Below are 20,851 nucleotides of genomic sequence, written 5' to 3'. Positions count from 1 at the left end.
GCTCACCTTCTTTTTTTTTTTTTTTTTTTTTTTTTTTTAAAGATTTTATTTATTTATTTGTCAGAGAGCGAGCAAAGGCAGACAGAGTGGAAGGCAGAGTCCGAGGAAGAAGCAGGCTCCCTGCGGAGCAAGGAGCCCGATGTGGGACTCGATCCCAGGACGCTGGGATCATGACCTGAGCCGAAGGCAGCTGCTCAACCAACTGAGCCACCCAGGCGTCCCTGCTCAGCTTCTTTATTCTTTGTCATTTGGTCTTCTATATCACTAATTCTTTCTTCTGCCTCATTTATCCTAGCAGTGAGAGCCTCCATTTTTTATTGCACCTTATTAATAGCTTTTTTGATTTCAACTTGGTTAGATTTTAGTTCTTTTATTTCTCCAGAAAGGGCTTTTATATCTCTCGAGAGGGTTTCTCTAATATCTTCCATGCCTTTTTTGAGCCCGGCTAGAACCTTGAGAATTGTCATTCTGAACTCTAGATCTGACCTATTACCAGTGTCTGTATTGATTAGGTCCCTAGCATTCGGTACTGCCTCTTGTTCTTTTTTGTGTGTTGAATTTTTTCGTCTTGTCATTTTGTCCAGATAAGGGTATATGAAGGAGCAAGTAAAATACTAAAAGGGTGGCAACAACCCCAGGAAAATATGCTTTAACCAAATTAGAAGAGATCCCAAATCTTGAGGGGGTAGAAAGGGGATAAAAAGGAGTTCAAAAAGGAAGAAAGAAAAAAAAAAGAAAAGAAAAGAATTAAAAAAAAGAAAACAAATAAGAAAAATATAAAAAAGAAAAAATATATAAAAAGTAAAAAAAAGTTAAAAAAGAGAAAGGTAAAAGTTAAAAAAAAATTACCAGAAGGCAAGAAAAAAAAAAACAAAAAGTGAAAAAGAAAAAAATCAAATTAACTGCAAGACTAAAAAAAATCACAGGGAAAAAGCCATGAGTTCCGTGCTTTGCTTTCTCCTCCTCTGGAATTCTGCTGCTCTCCTTGGTATTGAAACCGCACTCCTTGGTAGGTGAACTTGGTCTTGGCTGGATTTCTTGTTGATCTTCTGGGGGAGGGGCCTGGTGTGGTGATTCTCAAGTGTCTTTGCCCCAGGCGGAATTGCTCCGCCCTTATCAGGGTCCAGGGTGAGTAATCCGCTAGGGTTTGCTTTTAGGAGCTTTTGTTCCCTATGCGCTTCCGTAGAGTTCCGGAGGACGGGAATACAAATGGCGGCCTCCTGGTCTCCGGCCTGGAGGAGCCGAGAGCCCAGGGCCCCACTCCTCAGTGCGCCCTCAGAGAACAGCGCCCAGTTACTCCCGTCTGCCTAACCTCCGGCTGCGCTCCGAGCTCACCGAGCCTTTCAGAAAGTGGTTGTTTTTCTGTTTCCAGAATTGCTTTTCTTCTCTTTGATCTGCCCATGGATTTTCAGGTGTTTGCAATCTTTAGATAAGCTATCTAGCTGATCTCCGGCTAGCTTAAGTAGTCTCAGCCTGCTACTTCTCCGCCATCTTGACTCCGCCCCCCCATTATTAAGATATCTTATGCTACCAGATTTATTCAGCTGATATTTATTGCTTGTGTATTATATTATATGCAAATCCCTACCCCAGTCGTGTTGAATCAAAACTGTTTCATTAGAACAATCTGATTTTTTTTCTTAAAAGGATGATTCACCTTTTGGATCTTATGTCACTCAGTTTAAAAAATATGGCAAAGAGAGCAGACTGTATTGCCTGTCTAGCAGCATTTGAAACCGATTTTAGGGGATTGTTTTCTGAGTTTGGAACTAGTAAGGGTAGTATAGGGTAGTATAGAATCACCTATTTAAGCTTGACTTCGAGACTAGTGTATGCACTACCAGAAGTATGGCTAATAAGGTGTTTTTCTCTTTTTACCCTGAATTCATTGAAATCCTAGCCATGCCCCCTTTTTAAACCTTCTCCAGATTTGATTGAGACCTGCAGAATTCTGGTACCTGCAAATGTGGTACTGCTTCCAAGAAATTACCTCTTGAAGACGTTATGAAGGCAGAGATGGTTTGTTGATGATGATGACAGTGATAATAGAGCCAACATTATTTGACTCCTAACTAAAGTACCAAGGATTTTACCTTTATTAACTACCTACCTATACCTTCATGTTTTTCCTTCTTGCTATCATGACTCAACCATCACTGTTTCTACCAAAGGCTTGTACTGCTCATTCACTGGATCCCATCATGTACACATTTAAGGCTATTACTCTAGCTGTTCTCTTCTCTCTTTCTGGCTTTATTATTTTCTTTCTCTCTCTGCTGGTGGATTAGTCCCTTTGGCATACAGGATACAAACAAACAAAAAACCCAACCACTTTTTTGCTTCCCTTTATAGCAAAATTTTAAGAAAAGAATGTTCAGCTGTCTTTATTTCCATCTCATTCACTTCTGAACCCACCCTAATCAGGATCCACTTTCCTGCCCTTCCACCCTTATAACTTTTGTCAGTGTCACATGTGCATTCTACTTTGCTGAATCTTGGTTGACTCTCAATGCCATTTTACATAATTATGCATGCTCCCCATTCCTGAACCCTTCTCTTTACTTCAACCACTGCCTTGATTTTCTTTTTCATCTTCTTTGCTAGGTTTTTTTTTAATATACCTATAATCTCTATATATAAGAGATATATATAAAATCTCTATAAGCACAACATAACGTGCTCCAAAATTTCATCCTTGGGTTCATTCTCTATTTGTACTAACTTCCTCAGTTACCTCATACTCCACTAATTCCAAAATGGATACCGATTCTCTGACTCCAGACTTGTGTCTCTTCCTGCCTACTTGCTGCTATCTGCCTTTGAAGGTCTAGTAAGAATCTTAAACTTTACACGTCTGAAATTGAACTCTTGACTCTTATGCCCTAAACTCTACTCTTCGTCTAGTTTTCCTCATCTCACTAAGTAAAGAAATAGCACAGTAAATAGCATTGTCATTCTTACACTTGCTGCAAAAAAAACCTTGAAGAGTTTTCCTTGACACTTCTTTCTGTCATAGTCACATCCACTCTGTCAGCAAATCTGGATTTGACCCTTTCTCATCACCTCTTCTATTAGTACTCTGGCTTAATAATAATTGCAACAATAGCCAAACTTTCAAAAGTTAAGAAAGTATTCATTAAGCGTCCAAGGGGTGGGTGGAAGAAGATAATTTCAGGTAGAAGGACAATGGAGTCAAAGGTACGAACAATGTCGAAAAAATTCATGTACTCAAGGGATAGAAGTAGGTAATAGGTTTTTGCTAGAGCAAAGGTATGGAGCTAGAGAATGGTACATAAGGTAGTTAAAACCCTGGAACCTGGACTCCTAGTATTAGACTTTATTTTTCAGCTGTTTGTTCTTCATCTTTTTTCTGCTTCAATAGTGTGATATTTTCTAAGCCTTAAGGGTGGTTCCCTATGACAGTGGTTCTCTGTAAGTAGGGAGAAGAATCAGATTACTCCCACTCCATAAGATGATCGTATATATTCTCCTTCCTGTGACCAAACCCCCACACAAAACGTATTCACACAGATCCTTGCTTGAGAATCACATTGGAGGGAATGGCCAGGCCCCCAAAATAGATTTTTTTTTAAAGTAGTGCTATAATATGATTTGTTTCTTTGAAAGGTGACTCTGGTGGCAGTCTGCAGGAGTTGTTTATTTAGTTGTCTTCATATTGGATGCTGACAAAGAGTTAGGTGTTCTTGAGTTTTTGGGAATCATTCCTTGAGTACTTCAGTAAATAGAAGAGAGCTAATGGTTAGAGAAGATTAAGAAGAATGCTTTTGTTACTTTATTTTTAATTTTTTATTTTTTATAAACATATAATATATTTTTATCCCCAGGGGTACAGATCTGTGAATTGCCAGGTTTACACACTTCACAGCACTCACCATAGCACATACCCTCCCCAATGTCCATAACCCCACCCCTCTTCTCCCTAACCCTCTCCCCCCAGCAATCCTCAGTTTGTTTTGTGAGATTAAGAGTCACTTATGGTTTTAACTGATTGTCCAGAGACACAGTGCCATTAGTAGTCTTATAATGGTTGCCAAAATAACTGAATGCTTTTCATTTTTTTTTTCTAATTCTTTAGGAACGCCTTTTTACCCAAGTCAGCCAGTGTATCAGTCAGCACCAATCATAGTGCCTACGCAGCAGCAGCCCCCTCCAGCCAAGAGAGAGAAAAAAACCGTAAGAGATACTTATTAACTTTTCTTATTTTACAATCAAATGTCCACTCCCTTGTTAAATAAGTTTACCCACAGCTGTAATAATTTTTCATCTGAGTTCACAAATGACTGCCATTTTTTGTTCTTTGCTTATATCCTTACTGCTAGACCTAGACAGTTTGTATGGACATAATAAGTAGAAGTTACAAGAACCATTTGCTTAATATCATTCTTCAATCAACTAGCACTGAGCTAGTTATGGTAGATGAGAACGTGCCTTCTTTATAACTGGGAGAGTTTAGTCCCCTAAGATCTTACTAAGTGGAAGAAATTTGAGCTCTATCTTCACATAGTGATTATTGTCCTTTAACTTCAGTTCTAATCAGCTCTACATTCAAATATGAACTTACAGGGGAAAAACAGCACAAGTGGAAATGACCAAGGTGTTAAGGACAATAAGAAAAATCCTCCCTGTGGAATAGATTTATTTTTAGAAATAGCAGAATTTAGAAAATGTATTGTGTTTTTAGGAAGTTACAGGGACTTTGCTTCTGTCTAGTAAGTCAGGCCCAAGAATATTAGAGTGCAGTAATATAAAATTCACATTGTAGTAGAGCCTATAGAAGAGTGGCTTGCAATATCTTACCCATTAGGACACATCAAATGGAATTCACAAGGATGAGATATGTGGGAGAGATACCATAGCATTCAGTACTCTTGAAAGTACTCTCATTTAATAAAAATTAATAAGGTTCCAAAATTTGGCTCTCTTATTACCAGAAACAAATTTCTTGTGCACACATCATAATAAGCAGGACATACCCATGTATGAGAATACTGGAGTTGAGAAAGTATGCTTTAGAAATGTTGAAACAGCATGGTAGATGTTAGATGTGAAGAATACCCAGCATGCAGAAACATTAATAAAGAAGATGATGAAAATGGAAAACATAATAGATGTAGCTGAAAAAGAAAGTAGAACAAATGAAAGAGAAGCAATATTTAAAACTGTAGAAGAGACAGGTTTCTGTATCTGAAAAAATAGCTGATATTAGAAATCTTACTGAAGAACTCCCAAAACAGTTTCTAGATCAGGTGGTTTTATTAACGAATGCTTTGACATTTCTAGAAATCCAGGGCTACCTTGGTTTCACTCTGGAGGTAGTGATAGCAGAAGTTTAGGTCTCAGCACTGTCATAAGATAGAAGGCCTAGAACCAAGTGCTCTGTCTCCTTTGCAGCACCATTTCCACTGAAATCTATAAGCATAACTAGCCTTTAAAAAATTGAAAGAACACCATACACATTGTTCTGCATTGCTTTTTACCTACGAATACATGTAGATGGTCATTCCATATCAATACATGTAGATGTACTTTATTCTTTCTATTGGCTGATTAGTATTTAATGTAAGGATGTACCATATTTTTTAATTACTTATTCTTGATCAGCCTTGAGCATGTTTCTTTGCCTTTGCTTGAAAGCCACTATTGAAATGAACATTCTTATATACATATGTAAGGTATCTGCAACATAAATTATTCTAATTACCAGCATCTGTGCATTTTTCATTTTTTTAGAGAACCATTTACAACCCCTAAAGCTTTCTTCTACAGAGTAATGTATATTTTTAAATGATTTTATTTATGAATCTTATGTTAAGCATTGTAAATAAAATCAGTGAACTTGCCAGTGCTTACAAGACAAGCATTAATATTTTGCCATTTTGATCCAGAAATTCAACCAACTGGGTCTAATTTTAGCATGTTATTCTAATTAGTTCAAGTCAAATGTAATGTCCCAAACTTCTTTGAATGACCCCGTATGGTTCTGTGATTGAAATAAAGTCAGATGTGGTGATTATCAACTTTAACATTTGATAGATTTCCCAGTTTATGCCTATAAATGTACCACATAGATACCCATCTCTCAATATACCATCTTATTCTGACCTTATAGATAAGAATTCGGGATCCAAACCAGGGAGGGAAAGACATAACAGAGGAGATTATGTCTGGAGGTGGCAGCAGAAATCCTACTCCTCCCATAGGGAGACCCACTTCCACACCTACTCCTCCTCAGGTAAGACAGAGTGAACCGTGAGGGATGACACTGTGTATTTATTTGTTCGCTAACCTCTGCTGGGCTCTTCTTTTTTCTCTAGCCACTCTCTGTACTTCTTATGTCCATCAGTTGTCTCATAGCCTTGAATATCTAAATGATATTTAAGCAGACATGTTCTTTGTCTTTACAAATTGTTATAACTTCCAGATTTTTACTGGTAATATTTCTATGTATTGTCTCCACATTCAGAGCATAGCTGCTGCCAGTCTTCCTAATGAACTATTGCATGATACCAAAAGAAGCTGCTATTCCTATGGAAACCTCATCAGTAATTGAGTATTTCATGTTTCAGTATGAAGCCGTAGGAATTAAATGCTGCACACTATGTTCGTGAAAACTTTAAGGTTGAAAATTTAAACATTGTTACTTAACAGTATTGTTTGGGGCAAGTGCCTGTGTAACTCAGAGCACAGTTGGATGTATTTTAGGTATCCCTCTTACCTTTTAGGACTATATAAATGAGCTTTTTGCTTGGAGGGTGTCATCTTTAATTATTTACATGGGGGTATTGGGAAATTCTGTCAGCTAAGCACCTTTTAATTCCTGTTGCAGAATGTAGTTATCATGGTCTTCTAATAGTTCACTTTTTTGCTTTTAGAAATCAAGACATTCCAGGAAGAACTGGAGTTTAGTAAACTGTAGTAGAGGCTGAAAGTCCCTGAATTTGCCAGGATTTTGATTTCATCACTTGATCGTTTTAAATTTTGAAAAACCATTCGGAGGAGATGAGTGATTTTCAAAGCTTTAAAATACCTAAACTGAGAGCTCAGCGTATAAGACAGAAAATATGAAAGTTATTAAGGAGTAGGGGCTGCTTGCTTCCCTCTTTGTGGCTTGATTTTGAGGTATTCCTCAGGACCCAGTTTATGAACAAGTGATAGGGATGATTAAATATTTTAGAATGATGGATTATCGACTTGATATTAGTAGCACAGGTTAAAAAATTTTGTTAAAAATGTTCTTAAAAATTGAGATCACGAATACATGGCTGAGTTTAGAGCCCCTTGAAAATGTGTGAGTTTATTTAATTTCCTCCCTGTGAGTGAACATGATATAGGTAGCATTTATATGCATTGAAGCTTGTGCACAGTTAGGTAAAAGCATATTACAGAAAAACCTGGAATGTGTTGCATAGGGCAGTTAAATTTTGATCTCTGTTTTCCCACATTAGTTAAAATATTACTACTTTCAGCCTATATACTTGACAACCTTTTGTTGATTTGTGTTCAAATTCTCTATCATATATGTCTTAGTATATCTTTTTGTATTTTAATTCCCTATGGTTTGTTTTTCTTTAATATTACCAGCTTGATATCCTACCTTCTTTTGGTTACCCTTAGCTACAGAGATCCTTTTGCTCTCTATTTTTTTATCAGGGACCGCAGGCTTGAATGAAAACAGGTGTATGTGTTTGTGTAAACATAAAGCACATTAAATATATGCTTTTAATTGATAAAGGCCACCAGTCAATAATTATAATGTTGGTAATACTTTTTGATGTGTAATATTGTCCTGAAGCCTGAGTTTCCTTTGTTATTTGCACTAAAAACCACATTTATTAATGTGTAGCCTTTCCAAATGCATGAAATTCATGGAATGCACACATAGCTTTTTAGCAAAGATCTAGGCACTAGAAGCATTCTGTTTTCCTTTTAAGAACAACTGCATAGGGGTGCCTGGGTGGCTCAGGGGGTTAAGCCTCTGCCTTTGGCTCAGGTCATGATCATCTCAGGGTCCTGGGATGGAGCCCCGCATCAGGCTCTCTGTCAAATAAATAAATAAAAATCTTAAAAAAAAAAAAAAAAAAAAAAGAACCACCGCATAAACATGATGATGGCAACTGACTGTTGGCTTTAATTTTGGAAATATATAAAGAATGGTGCACAGAGAGTGGGAGAAGACATCCCTGGGTAAAATAGGCAGTTACTACTTCCTGACTATTAGATTATGTAAAAATGTTGGCCCAGTATTTCAAAGGAAGCTAGAGATCCTTATTTATGTAAAAAATCTGCACATTTTAAATGTTGACGGCTAATTCTACTAACAAATAGCACTATGCCAGCCTAAGAAAACCCATTAGGTTTACCCTAAAGATTGTTAGTTTGCAGCTGTGGTCTAATGCTAGATAACTCCTGCACCACATTCTAGTTAATTTAAAACCACAGATGAGACAACCCTCTGCATTAGAATTTATGTTTGAATAGTAAGTACTGTATTGCTTTGGCTTTATCATGTATCTGCCTTAAGTACCAATGCAAGTGCCATGAATAGCAAAGCCTTTCCCTGTCATTGAGGTCATCCCCATCTTAAGTGAGACAGAGGACACTTACTAATATATGATTGGCTTTCCTGTGGAGTGTATACAAAGACTTATGAATGCACAGAAGTGACCTAATGGGACAAACTTACAACTCGGGTTCAAAGGTGTTGGATCACAGAAACCTGTTAATGGTGTGATAATATAGGGGAGGGATTTAAAAGCTTTGGCTCAGAACCAAACATTCTTGGTTTTGAGTCCTAGTTCCACCACTTAGTTTTGTAATGTTAGTCAAATAACTTAATTTTCAAGAGCCTTAATTTTCCACATTAAAAAAAAAAAATGAGGAAAACGAAGCCTACCATATAGAGTTATTGTACCATTAAATAACAGTAAATACCTAAAATTTGCATGAGCTCGAAGCACAGTGAACATTCGATACACACTTCCCGTTACTAATATTGCAGTCATTAGTGCAGGAGGCTCAGAACATGACTGGAAGATTCTGGGAAGGCTTCACAGCAGAGATGACATTTGATCTGAGTTCCCAGATTGGTATTCACATAATGAAAAGACAGGGAAGGATATTCCAGGCAGAGGGACAGCATGTGCAAGAAGGTGGCAGGTAGAGATGAGAAACAGGAGGAAGGGAGAGGATTGTCGTTTCACGTGATAGATTAGGGAGTTATTCTTCTACAAATAGAAAATATGTAGCAATTGATTACTATAAGGTCACTAGAGTGACCTTATAATTTGTCATCTGAATTGGGGTTTTACAGTGCATGGGGATGCTGTGAATCATTTTGCTGGGACAACAGGCATAAACCAGTACTGTTCAGATAAACAGGATGCATGGTTCCCCTACGTGTAAAAGAGGGAATGGTTAGATGTTGACTCTTCCAGCTTAGATACCTGGATTTATAGTAAAATATAACATGGAATATACATGAGAATGTTTGAAGAGGGGGATGAGTTTCATTTTGGCAAGCATTCAAGATAAGAGGGAGTGAATTTAGGGAAACTGTAGTAGGTATGTGAGGAGAAGGTTAAGGATAAAGAGGGTTTGCTGCTACTGTTTTTGCCCTAAAGAGTAGATTGAATTTGAAATTGTCCTTCTTCTTAAGTTTTAAAATGACTACAGAATAACACCTGAAGATTTTATATCTCAAATATATATAAAAATACATGCATGTATGTACTTGTACCCATTCAGGTGATCACAGTGCACTGAGAGAGGTAAATGTGTAGACCTCATCGCGTACTAGAACACTTGCTGCAGGTCTCCATTCTGTCACTTAGATATATGACCTTAGTGCAGAACATTAAGTCCTTTTAAGCCCTACTTTTTCATCAGTAAAATGAGGGATTGTAGTAAGTAAACTCTGAGTTCCCTTTTAGCTTTTAAATACTAAAGTGGGAAAGAAGAGGGATGTGTTTGTTACTTTCCCTCAGCATCATAATCTCTCAGCTGTGTCTCTGTTGATAACAATAAGGCACAAGGAACATTTCTGTATTAAGAAATGTGCTAGATGCCTGGAAGTTTTTATGGAACCCCTTAGGATAAAAATAAATATATGATGCTATATAGGCAAGGCTTCCAGAATTGTCTACTTCCAAAGGCTGGGGTGATGAATCAAAAATGACTCAATTTTTTAAATGAACTACTTTATATATCTTTCTTCCTCTCCCTACTACCTTTGTTCTTTTTTCTGTTTTAAAAATTACTCTTCTTTAAAAATTACTCTTACAGTGAAGTACTATTACAATATGTGAGAGAGTCCTATGCCACAGGGTATAGGAGCAGAGAAAAAGTTGGAATTTATGGATCGCTAGAATATCTTGGAAAGATATAGCCTCCCCTTTGGCATTTAGTAAAATTGCCAAAATCAGCAAATAATTTAGTCTTTTGAAGAGCTTTTTATTAACTTGATAACTGGAAACCTTAAATTCTGACCATTTGTTATAGTTTTAGCAGTAATAGTTAAGTTGGGTTCTGAAGCTTAGACAATGATACAAGGAATTGTACAGTAAGTAGGTAAGTTTGTACATAAAGAATTTGAAGGAGATATCCATGTAATGCAAACAAACCCAGTTTTAACGTTTATTTTTAATTTTTAATTTTTGTTTTTAAAGATGTATTTATGGGGATAAAAATATATGTTTATAAAAAATTAAATTAAAAAAAAAAGATGTATTTATGAGTGAGAGAGTGAAAGTATGTGCATGCACAAGAAGGGGTAGAGGGAAAGAGAAGCCCAAGCAGACCCCTGCGCTGAGCACAGAGCCCCACACTAAGCTCAATCTCAGGACCCTGAGACCATGGCCTGAGTTGAAATCAAGAGTTAGATGCTTAACTGACTGAGCTACCCAGGGACCTTTCATCTTAACTTTTTAAAATGTCACCTTTTGAATTAGTCATAGCACTAATGAGTCAATATACTTGTCTGTCTTGAAGCACATAGGTATGTTTTTGTTTTAAGTGTTGTCTGCAGTAAAGATAGTGGTCATGGAATTAAATCATATCATTTTTCATCTTTTTTTAAAAGATTTTATTTATTTATTTGACAGAGATCATAAGTAGGCAGAGAGGCAGGCAGAGAGAGAGAGGAGGAAGCAGGCCTTCCGCCGAGCAGAGAGCCCAACGGGGGGCTTGATCCTAGGACCCTGGGATAATGACCTGAGCCAAAGGCAGAGGCTTTAACCCACTGAGCCACCCAGGTGCCCCATCATTTTTCATCTTTAATAAAATAATTTCTCATTAGTAATCTCTTTTGTTTAAAAATAGTGCTTTTTGGGGTGCCTGGCTGGCTCATTCTGTAGGGCACGTGATCCTTGGGGGTTGTCAGTTTGAGCCCCATGTTGGACAAAAAATTTTAAAAAAGAAAGAAATAGTACTTTGAGAGGCTGATTCTCTTAAAAGTTTTAAACGAGATGTCACAATGAGCAAAGACCCTTAATGGTTAGGGTTCATCTGTTCTGTTGTTGAAAATGAATTTGTAAATGGACAATCGGGGTTGATTTCATCAGGTCTGTATCCAATCAGGGTTTTGTAAAAATGTCCTGAATTTTTAATAAAACCAAGATTATCAAGCTTGAATGCCTATGGGAATCTCCTAATGCCAGAAAACAAAATTTGTCGGAATGCTGTTTTTGAGAGATACCTTATCTTTATAGAAACTCATGGAGCAGATGTGTTTTAAATTGTTTTGGCATCCCAATAAAGATCCACTTACAGAACATTAATAATATTAAATTTTATTTTATGTTCAGTGATTCTTCATCTTTACTTTGAACGATGTTTTCTCATAGTTTTTCAAATTTTGTGAAAGCTTTTGCTGTTATAGTGGTGTGATTTTACCTTAGATACTCTGAATCTGAATCCTAATTATAAAGAAAGTATAACTTCAGTTTTTACACATGTAGCACAATTCTTGTCCCTTGCCACCTACTCCCAGTCAGACATTGAACAGTGGTGTTGCAGCTTACAGTCTTCCAGTAACTATGATATCTTTAGTTCCAGGGGTCAGAAGAAGTGTTACAAGAGATCACAAGAAACCATCAGGTTTCATCTTTTATCTGTTATTAAAAATGTATCTTTGAAACTAAAATGACCAGTGTGTGAATATGTACCACATTTTCTTCATTCATTTAGTAATTGATGGACACTTAGGTTGTTTCTATGTCTTGGCTATTTTAAATAATGCAGTGAGCATGGGGTACATATATCTTTTTGAGTTTGTGTTTTTGTTTTCTTTGAGTTTGTGTTTTTGTTTTCATTACCCAAAAATGGAATTGCTGGATCATATAGTAGTTCTATTTTTAACCTTTTTTTTTTTTTAAAGGAATCTTAAAACTTTTCCCCATGGCGCCCATACCAATTTACATTCCCACCAACAATGCACAAGGGTTCCCTTTTTTCTATATCCTCACCAACACTTGTTAGTTATTCCTTGTCTTTTTGATAATAGCCATTTTGACATGTATAAGATGATATCCCTTTGTGGTTTTGATTTGCATTCCTCTGATGATTAGTTATGTTGAACACCTTTTCATATACCTGTTGGCTATCTTTGTGTCCTCTTTGGAAAATGTTCAGATCTTCTACCCATTTTTAAAATTGGATTGTTTTTTGGCTCTTGAATTTTAATGAGTTTTTGACATATTCTTTGTCTGTTCTTTATATAGTAGCCATAGTGAGTCATTATAAAACATAAATCTGATCACATCCCTTCCCTACTAAAAACTATTCAGTGTCTCTCTACTGGTGACTAAACTATATAGAAGTCCATACTTCTCGAATTTTGGAGGTCTTTATGAGGTCATACATTATCTTAATTCTGGCTACTTCTCTAATCCCTTCTCCTGTCCTTTGCTTTCTCCTCCATGACAGTGATTGCTACTGGCCTCCCTGCCCTTGATTCACAAGCTTTGTTCTGCCTTTTCACTTGGTTTTGTTTTGTTTTAGTTTCCAAATATAAGTGAGCTCATATGGGATTTATCCGTTGAAGGTCTGATTTATTTTCCTTAGCATAACCCCTTCTAGGTCCATCCATGTTATCACAAATGGCAAGATTTCATTCTTTCCTATGGGTGAATATTCCATAATTGTGTGTTTCTATGCTTTATTCTTTTATCTGTTTCTGTTGATTAAAGTGCTGTGAAGCAAAGATTTTTGTCTTATTTTAATCAGCAGTGTTTTGTACATGATAGACACCAGAAGGAAACAAACAAAGACGACTTCCTCCCACTTAAGAAAGAAGCAGGTTTTGGTCCTTTTTTCTGGTATCATTTATTATTATTTTACTTCTTAATCTTCATAATGTTTCTCAGGGCAGGGTGGAGGAGAGCTATACTTGTTTATTCCCAGGATTTGTAGATGTTCAAAAACCCATGAGGTATTAGAATGATTATTTTAAAGTCATGGAATACGAAACATTCAAATATAGTCTCTTGTGATGGTAATGAATTATATGAGCATCCTGTGATATTTGCACTACTACTTAGAGTCTCTGGTTTCTCTTGGTGAATTATAATAGGAGTCAGTGAACATTTTGTACAGAAGAGCAGATAGTAAATATTTTCAACTTTTCAGGCATAGTCTGTTTCACCAATACTCAGATCTGCCATTGTAGAATAGAAGTGGCTATAAAAAATACATGAACGAGTGGCCATGGCTGTTCCAGCAAAATGTTACTTGTGGATACTTAAATTTAAGTTCCATATAATTTTTAAGTGTCAAGAACTTTTATTCTTTTGATTTTTTTTTTTTGGTAATTATTTAAAATGTAAAATACATTTTATGGATGATACAGAAACAGGTATGTGGTCCCTGGGCCATAGTTTGCTGATACTCCGTCTATAACTACCTCTGTGTAATTCATAACCATATACAAGATTAAAATAGGTAGTAAAGGGAAATAGCCCCTTTCTGGATAGAAATAATGTGGGCTATATAAAGAGATGGGAATTTTTAATTGTACAAAAATTATTTAAGGACAAATTCCAGATTTTGTTGCCTATTTTACCTATTGGTAAACACTATTTTTTTTTTTTGTAAACACTATTAAAAATAAAAAACAATTTCTCCAGTATTTTGCCCTAATCTACCATTTTCTCTTGAGGCCAGTACTTCAGATTTAATATGTAAATCTTTAACAGAGTGAATTTTTTTTCAACAGAGTAGATTTTTAAAAGAATTTTTAATGGAAATTAATTTCTTTGATACTATCAGATATCTAATATCTTAACATATTTTAAGTTTCCTTATAAGTGTAGTTGAAAAATGAGAGAAGTTTTTTTCTTCTGCCAGTTAGAGCCTTAATTTTGAAACATGTGGAGGTAATGGAATTTAGCATTGACCTAAATTATGAATTGTAAGATTGTCCTTGTCACATCAACCCTAACCTTTTAACTCTGACTTTCTGAGTATCTTTATTGAATTACTTGATATTTTTATACTAACTGCTCTTCCAGAATGATTTTTATAAATTTTCATTCCCACCAATAGTGAATATGAATAAAGGGGAGAGATCCTGAAAGTCCTTAAATATATTCTGAGCAGAGTAGATCTTAGGTAGTAAATACTACCTCAGTTCTCCAGCTATCCAAAAGCTATATGTCCATATATGGATTCAGATGTGTATAACATCTGTCTTCAGTCACAATATTCCAAGTTTGTTTCCTGATTTTTCTGATTTATCAATTAGATAAAATAATCCATGATTGATTGTACTGTGGAATGATAAGGAACTCTTTGTTACAGGCTTTTTGTAGTTATTTCATTAAGTGAAAAGAGATGAAGTTAGAGCTTACACTGAAATTTAAGATTATCCTACATTAAAATTAATCTAAAACAAGGTGAGAGTATTGAATTATATTGATGTGAATATTATGTTTTCATTTTCTTGATCCTTTCAGAGGCTTAGAGATTGTTAAACCTGAATGGACTTTAGGATCTTTAGGAGGATCTTTATTTAGTTCCTTTTCATTTTACAGCTGAGGAAACTGAAAGGTCCTTTCCTAGCAGGTTGTGGTTGTTTAACTATGTTCTGGATGTTTGGGTTTGGAACTGGGATTTAAGCAGTTTGTTATCGCAGTCCTTTCTTGTAAATGTTTATATGCAAAATCTTCCTAGGATTTTGTTAATTTAAAAATGTCTGTGCGGTTGTCTCTTGAATATGATTGCAGATATTTTAATCTGCAATCTTGAGAAACTCTCTGTTTAACATAGATGTATAGGTATCATTAGCCTTTTACTGTCTTACATATCTCACTTTATGTATAGCTGTCATTTTGGTGACCTGGTTTTAGCAGTTACCCATTTGGGGGGTTAGTTTGCCAGGCAACTGGAGTAGTTAATATTTTTTCCCTTTTTAGGTAAATAATACCATTTATATATCTTTATTTCCTGTTTAATAAATGCTAAGTAACTTAGGGCCTTTCCTTTGTTCTAGAGCTATTTTTAGCCTGTCCGTATTTTCATTTATAGCTATGAAGAGGTCCTAATTTTTGAATTTTAATAACATTTTTCCCACTGGAACTAAGTATTCAGAGCAATCAAGGCAGTGCTCTTCATTTATTTAACTAAGATTCAAAGTAAAAACAGTAACTCTTCAATTTTTATATATAGGAATATAATTTTAGTAGTCTTTATTTAGAAATAATTTGGAATATCAGCACTCTTATCATCTGATGAATAGGTGAATTTTCCCTCTTCCTGTCTATTATTCTCAACAGTCCAGATACAATCAAATGTAAATTACATGCTGTACATTCTGGATAGTAGTTACTAAAATGACATATGATAAAAGGTATGCATCTAAACTGGTTTATTTTATATTCCTATTCTCAATGTGACTTACTGATTTGGAAATATTTTTTATTAAGACTCACTTTTTTAAGTGTCCCTACTCACCCCAAATTCATTCACACTTTAATTTCCCCTTGTGTCTAAAACACACACACACACACACACACCTATCAGAATTGTCCAGGGACTGCTCTGATAGCACTGAAAGAATTCAATATAGATTTTAGCTAATGAAAAAATGACCTTAGATCTCTGAGGAGAGACACAGCTCTGTTTTTTTTTTTTTTTTTTTGGCTTTTGTGTAACCCTCAAATCCAGAACAAATACCTGCATGGAATGTGATGTAGAATGAGTGTTCTTGTCCGTTCCTTTGTAATTCTTTTTCCCTCCCAAGTCGAACAATGGCTGCAATTTTTTCAACCTACTGTGCTAGGATTTCATGGCCATTTTTGATTCCAATAAAGTGGCTGAGTGAAAATGAAGAGTTTCCTCTTAGCTCTGAAAAACAGATATTTTACTCAGATTTCTGACTCTGAAAAGTCATCCTTGTCCCAGAATCTAAAGACATTTTTTTAATAAAAATATATGTTTATAAAAAATAAAAAATTTAAAAAAAAGAAAAAAAAAGAATCTAAAAAAAATATCTAAAGACATTTTAAGGGAAAAATGCCTTTCGATACTTTACAAGTTGCATTTCACATTTGTGATTATATGGACAAATGATGAGGATCGCTCTTCAATATAGTTTTCTTGAATCAGTGACTGTTTTTTTTTTTTTTTTTCAGTGACTGGTTTTAAAACTCATCGTGTTTTGTTTTTCCAGCTTTTGTCATATGAACTACTTTGCTAGGTAGTTTGTAGGTGAAGTTCACCAGATCCCTTTAAAAGGTCTTTGACTTGGAAGAGATTAAATTCCATATCAGATCTGATGTCTGCTATTAGGTAGAAAGTCTGTCCTTAGAAGGAATTCTGGAGAATGCATTTATACTAATGATTTTTGTGTTGTCTTCGCTTGCTGTGGTTAATAGTAATCATTTCTTTTCCTTCTCCTTTTCTGCTGCCTCTTTCCTTTTCTTGCCGTCTTTCGTACTTTTTGAATTATTAAATTGGCCTATATATTTTTTCCTTGCTTTCCTTTTTTTTTTTTTTTTTCCTTTAATTTTGTGATCTCCCGCCCTACTCTGTGTTTCCCACTTGCTTGGGTTCCATGTTGCTAGTTTTTACGTTCGCACGCTCATTATCACCCTTTTTTGTACTTCAAATCCCAGCAGCTGTCCAGCCAGGTCCCTGAGCACAGCCCTGTGGTTTATGGGACTGTGGAGAGCGCTCATCTTGCTGCCAGCACCCCTGTCACTGCAGCTAGCGACCAGAAGCAAGGTTTGTGTATAACTCTTTTCTTCCCTTTTTTTTTTTTTAAATTGATTATATTGCCCTCAGCATTTAAGAGCAAGAGTGAAATATCTGAAGGTTATTTAGATACCCACTTGTAAACAAAGCTTTGAAATAGAAAATCAAAGCATTCTACCTCTAGGAAAGTAAAATAGGGTTGATTAGTAAAAATGTTTTCCTATACTTTAGTAATGCCTCACTTTGATATATATTTATAGGTTAAAAACTTAGTTGCCTGGAACAGGTTTTGTTTTGTTTTTTAGTGGGAAAGGGCAACAAGGTTGGGGAAATAAAGTATATGTTGCTTTACAATAATAACCTAGTTTCATTTTTACATTTAATATGTTCCTGTGTATCTTGCTTTTTTTTAAATTTTTTATTTCTTATAAACATATAATATATTTTTATCCCCGTGGGTACACGTATGTGAATAGCCAGGTTTGCGACAACATGGATGGAATTAGAGCGTATCATGCTTAGCGAAATAAGTCAAGCAGAGAAAGACAACTATCATATGATCTCCCTGATATGAGGAAGTGGTGATACAACATGGGTGCTTAAGTTTCTTGCTATTTTTAAAAACGTGAAATATGTCTACTTACAAATTTGGCTTCTGTAGCTTCAGTTCAAAAGTACTGAGTTTATTCTAGCTTCATCATGCACTAGTGTTTGGTCTTGATGAGTCATTATGCGGTGTATCTTAATCATACTGAGGTCTCTATTCTATTTACCTTGAACATGAAGTGTAAAATCATTGTTGAAATAAATACACAAAATAAATACACAAATTGCCTTTTGGATTATAATAGAAAACTGTAAGGGAAAGTTCATGTCAGAAAATGGGATATCAGTCTTTTTTATATAGTTAGATGTAGGTTGACCTTAACCAAAATTGGGGAAAATTGGAAAAACAAGGGGGAAAACATGTGACTTGGAACATGCTTCTATAATGTTTCTGACTTCGTTGTAAGAATGAATAGAAAGTATATGTGATTTCTAATTTTTTGATTTATTCATTCCTCCAAACCTCTTCATAGGTGGATGTTAATGTATTTTCTAAAAATTATTCTTTAAAAAGTACTTGGGAGTTGGCACATAGCCTAAGCATGTTATTTAATATTTTTTTATAAGTTTTCACACTTAGAAACTTATGTTTGATTTCAGTGTTTTCTAGGGCCCTTTAGTATTGAGAAACCTAATAAACTTGAACAGAGATACATTGTATATTTTGTTTTATAAGATTGTTCCAAACAAAAAAGTAGGTAACAAACCCTAACTTGGCATGCTTCTAAAACTTGCTCTGTCAGATACTTCTTTCAGCAGGGTTCAGACATTAAAGACTCTCGGTCTTTTCTTGTTTTTTTAAGTTTAGTCAAAATTTGAATAATAAACATTCCAGATTAATGTTCAATATAGATATGGTTGCATGGAAAATGTTTTAGGTTACCTTGATGGAAAGGAAAATTTGAATTTTAAGTATATTTTGTAGTGGTTATAAATTACTCTGGGGGACCACTGCCCTTTCCTTCTTAGTACCAATTATTTTTTAGAAAATTCAGTTAATTCTAATTGTAACCACAGTTTGCCAATGGATAGAATAGTTTTCCGTGTAATTTTTAAACCAAATATATGTAATTCAAGTAACATTAGAAAAGGCTTAGCAATTTTCAGAAAAATTTCTTTACAGTTGAGAAATTAAAAATTTTTCTTCTTAACCCTTTATTCCTTTTAAAATTAAAGATACGAAAATATACTGTTCTCAAAGATTGCTAGATTACCTTCAGAAACAATAGCCTCTGCACTTACAGTCAGATTGGTTTTTCTCTCAGTGGAAATGTCATTACTGTGGGTTTGCATTGGGTAACAGAATCACATGTTAGTCTCAAAATCTCCTACCAGCTTTCTTCATCGAAATACTTCTTTTTCCATACACCTTTTTCCCCCCCTTGAACTGGAAGAATATGGGATTTGGAATCCTTTTCAAGTTCCAACACTGACCAGTTATATGACCCTGGACCTATGACAATCTATAAAACACTCAGTTTCCCCATCTGTAAAGCATGAACATAATAGTTTCTACCCCCAGCAGTCTTTGTAAAAATTAAAGGACACTCTGCATGTTTGGTGTTTGGCCCAGTTCCTACTACATAAGAAGTGCTTAATAAACATTAGCTACCATTATTAAACTTCTGGCTTTCTCAGAGTTTGTGATATGAACAGCTGAAATGGTTACATGAACACCAAATTGCCAGAGAAATAGGACATTTCCAATTGCTTGCTACTTTATAAAGAGAGAGACACAGGGAACACCTTCACCTTGGTTTATAGAGAGAAAACCATTGAATGTTGAATGAATTAAAATTATCAGTTGGCGTTGATGGTGTCTAGACACAGCTTGATTGTTGTTTGCCATTGTTTGTGTAGGTACATTAAGCCCAGTGTGTGGAGGACATGGTATGGACAGTGAAAGACTTAGTCATAGCCTTAGTGCTTTCTGAAAGCACTTAGTGTAGAGTAGACACTCAATGAATGATACTGTGTTGTAATTCAACAATTTATAGCAATGTTGTTCGATTGGAGCTCCCCTGGAATTTAGGACATGACTATTCTGTCAAGTGAGACTGTCCCTCAAGTTGCAGGATGCTTACTGTTCCTGATCTCTGCCCATTAAATGATGGTATCACCTTCTCAGTTACATGAGACTCCTGGCAACCAAAAGGTACCCATCTAGGCATTTGGTTCCACTGCCGTCTGAGAATAAAGGGAACAGTTTGTTCCTTATAAATATGGCATTCATTGTATAAACTATGGATAAGTAGAAAGAGAAAATATCTCGTCTCATTTTCTAGAGCCCTTGTTAGTAAGCTTAATTTCAGACTTTCCCATGTGCATATGTTAGTAGCATACATTTTTTTAAGTTATCAAATTAGGTTTATGTTCTCATACAGTTTTGTGCCCTGCTTTTTAAAAAAATACATCTTTTATCTTAAACAACTTTCCATATCACTACTCTTATAAGAACCTATTTTAAATGATTTCATATTATACCATTATATGGACCACACTGTTGTTTCTTTAATAAATCTTTTATGTTCAACGTTTAGTCTATTTCTCTCTCATTTTGTTGCTTATACACTGTTAATATAAATAGCCTTAAATCTTCCAGACTTCTATCTTTGCTCCTTCTTGCGTGATTTAAGAATTTTAAAAATTCTTAAAGATGAAATTCCTACAATTTCTTGAAGATGGCCAAATGGTAGAAATATTTGTAATGCAGTATATTAGATTTCAAACTACCATGACTTTGCAATACTTTTTTTTATTAATTATTTTTATTAACATATAATGTATTATTTGCCCCAGGGGTATAGGTCTGTGAATCATCAGGCTTACACACTTCAAAGCACTCACCATAACACATACCCTCCCCAATGTCCATAACCCAGCCACCCTCTTCACACCCCCCCACCCCCAGCAACCCTCAATCTGTTTTGTAAGATTAAGAGTCTCTTTTCGACAAGATGGGATTGGGAGGGAGACAAACCATAAGTGACTCTTAATCTCACAAAGCAAACTGAGGGTTGCTGGGGGGAGGGGGTTT

At 35.4% G+C, this 20,851-nt stretch overlaps 1 protein-coding gene across 19 annotated transcripts in view; it reads left to right on the top strand.

Annotated features, from left to right (window-relative positions):
- EIF4G3 (eukaryotic translation initiation factor 4 gamma 3) overlaps positions 1 to 20,851 on the top strand; it is a 355,154-nt gene that overhangs the window by 208,543 nt on the left and 125,760 nt on the right. For 13 of the 19 annotated variants that reach the window (XM_059376540.1, XM_059376533.1, XM_059376527.1 and 10 more), the window contains 3 exons: positions 4,097 to 4,194; positions 6,131 to 6,253; positions 17,130 to 17,238. In XM_059376540.1, coding sequence (XP_059232523.1) covers positions 4,097 to 4,194; positions 6,131 to 6,253; positions 17,130 to 17,238 — 330 coding nt within the window. The remainder of the gene's footprint in view (positions 1 to 4,096; positions 4,195 to 6,130; positions 6,254 to 17,129; positions 17,239 to 20,851) is intronic. The other 6 variants (XM_059376541.1, XM_059376534.1, XM_059376530.1 and 3 more) reach the window with 1 other exon arrangement.

Source organism: Mustela nigripes, chromosome 14 (assembly GCF_022355385.1).
Source record: "Mustela nigripes isolate SB6536 chromosome 14, MUSNIG.SB6536, whole genome shotgun sequence".
NCBI lineage: Eukaryota > Metazoa > Chordata > Mammalia > Carnivora > Mustelidae > Mustela > Mustela nigripes.
This window is presented reverse-complemented; position numbering and strand designations above follow the sequence as displayed.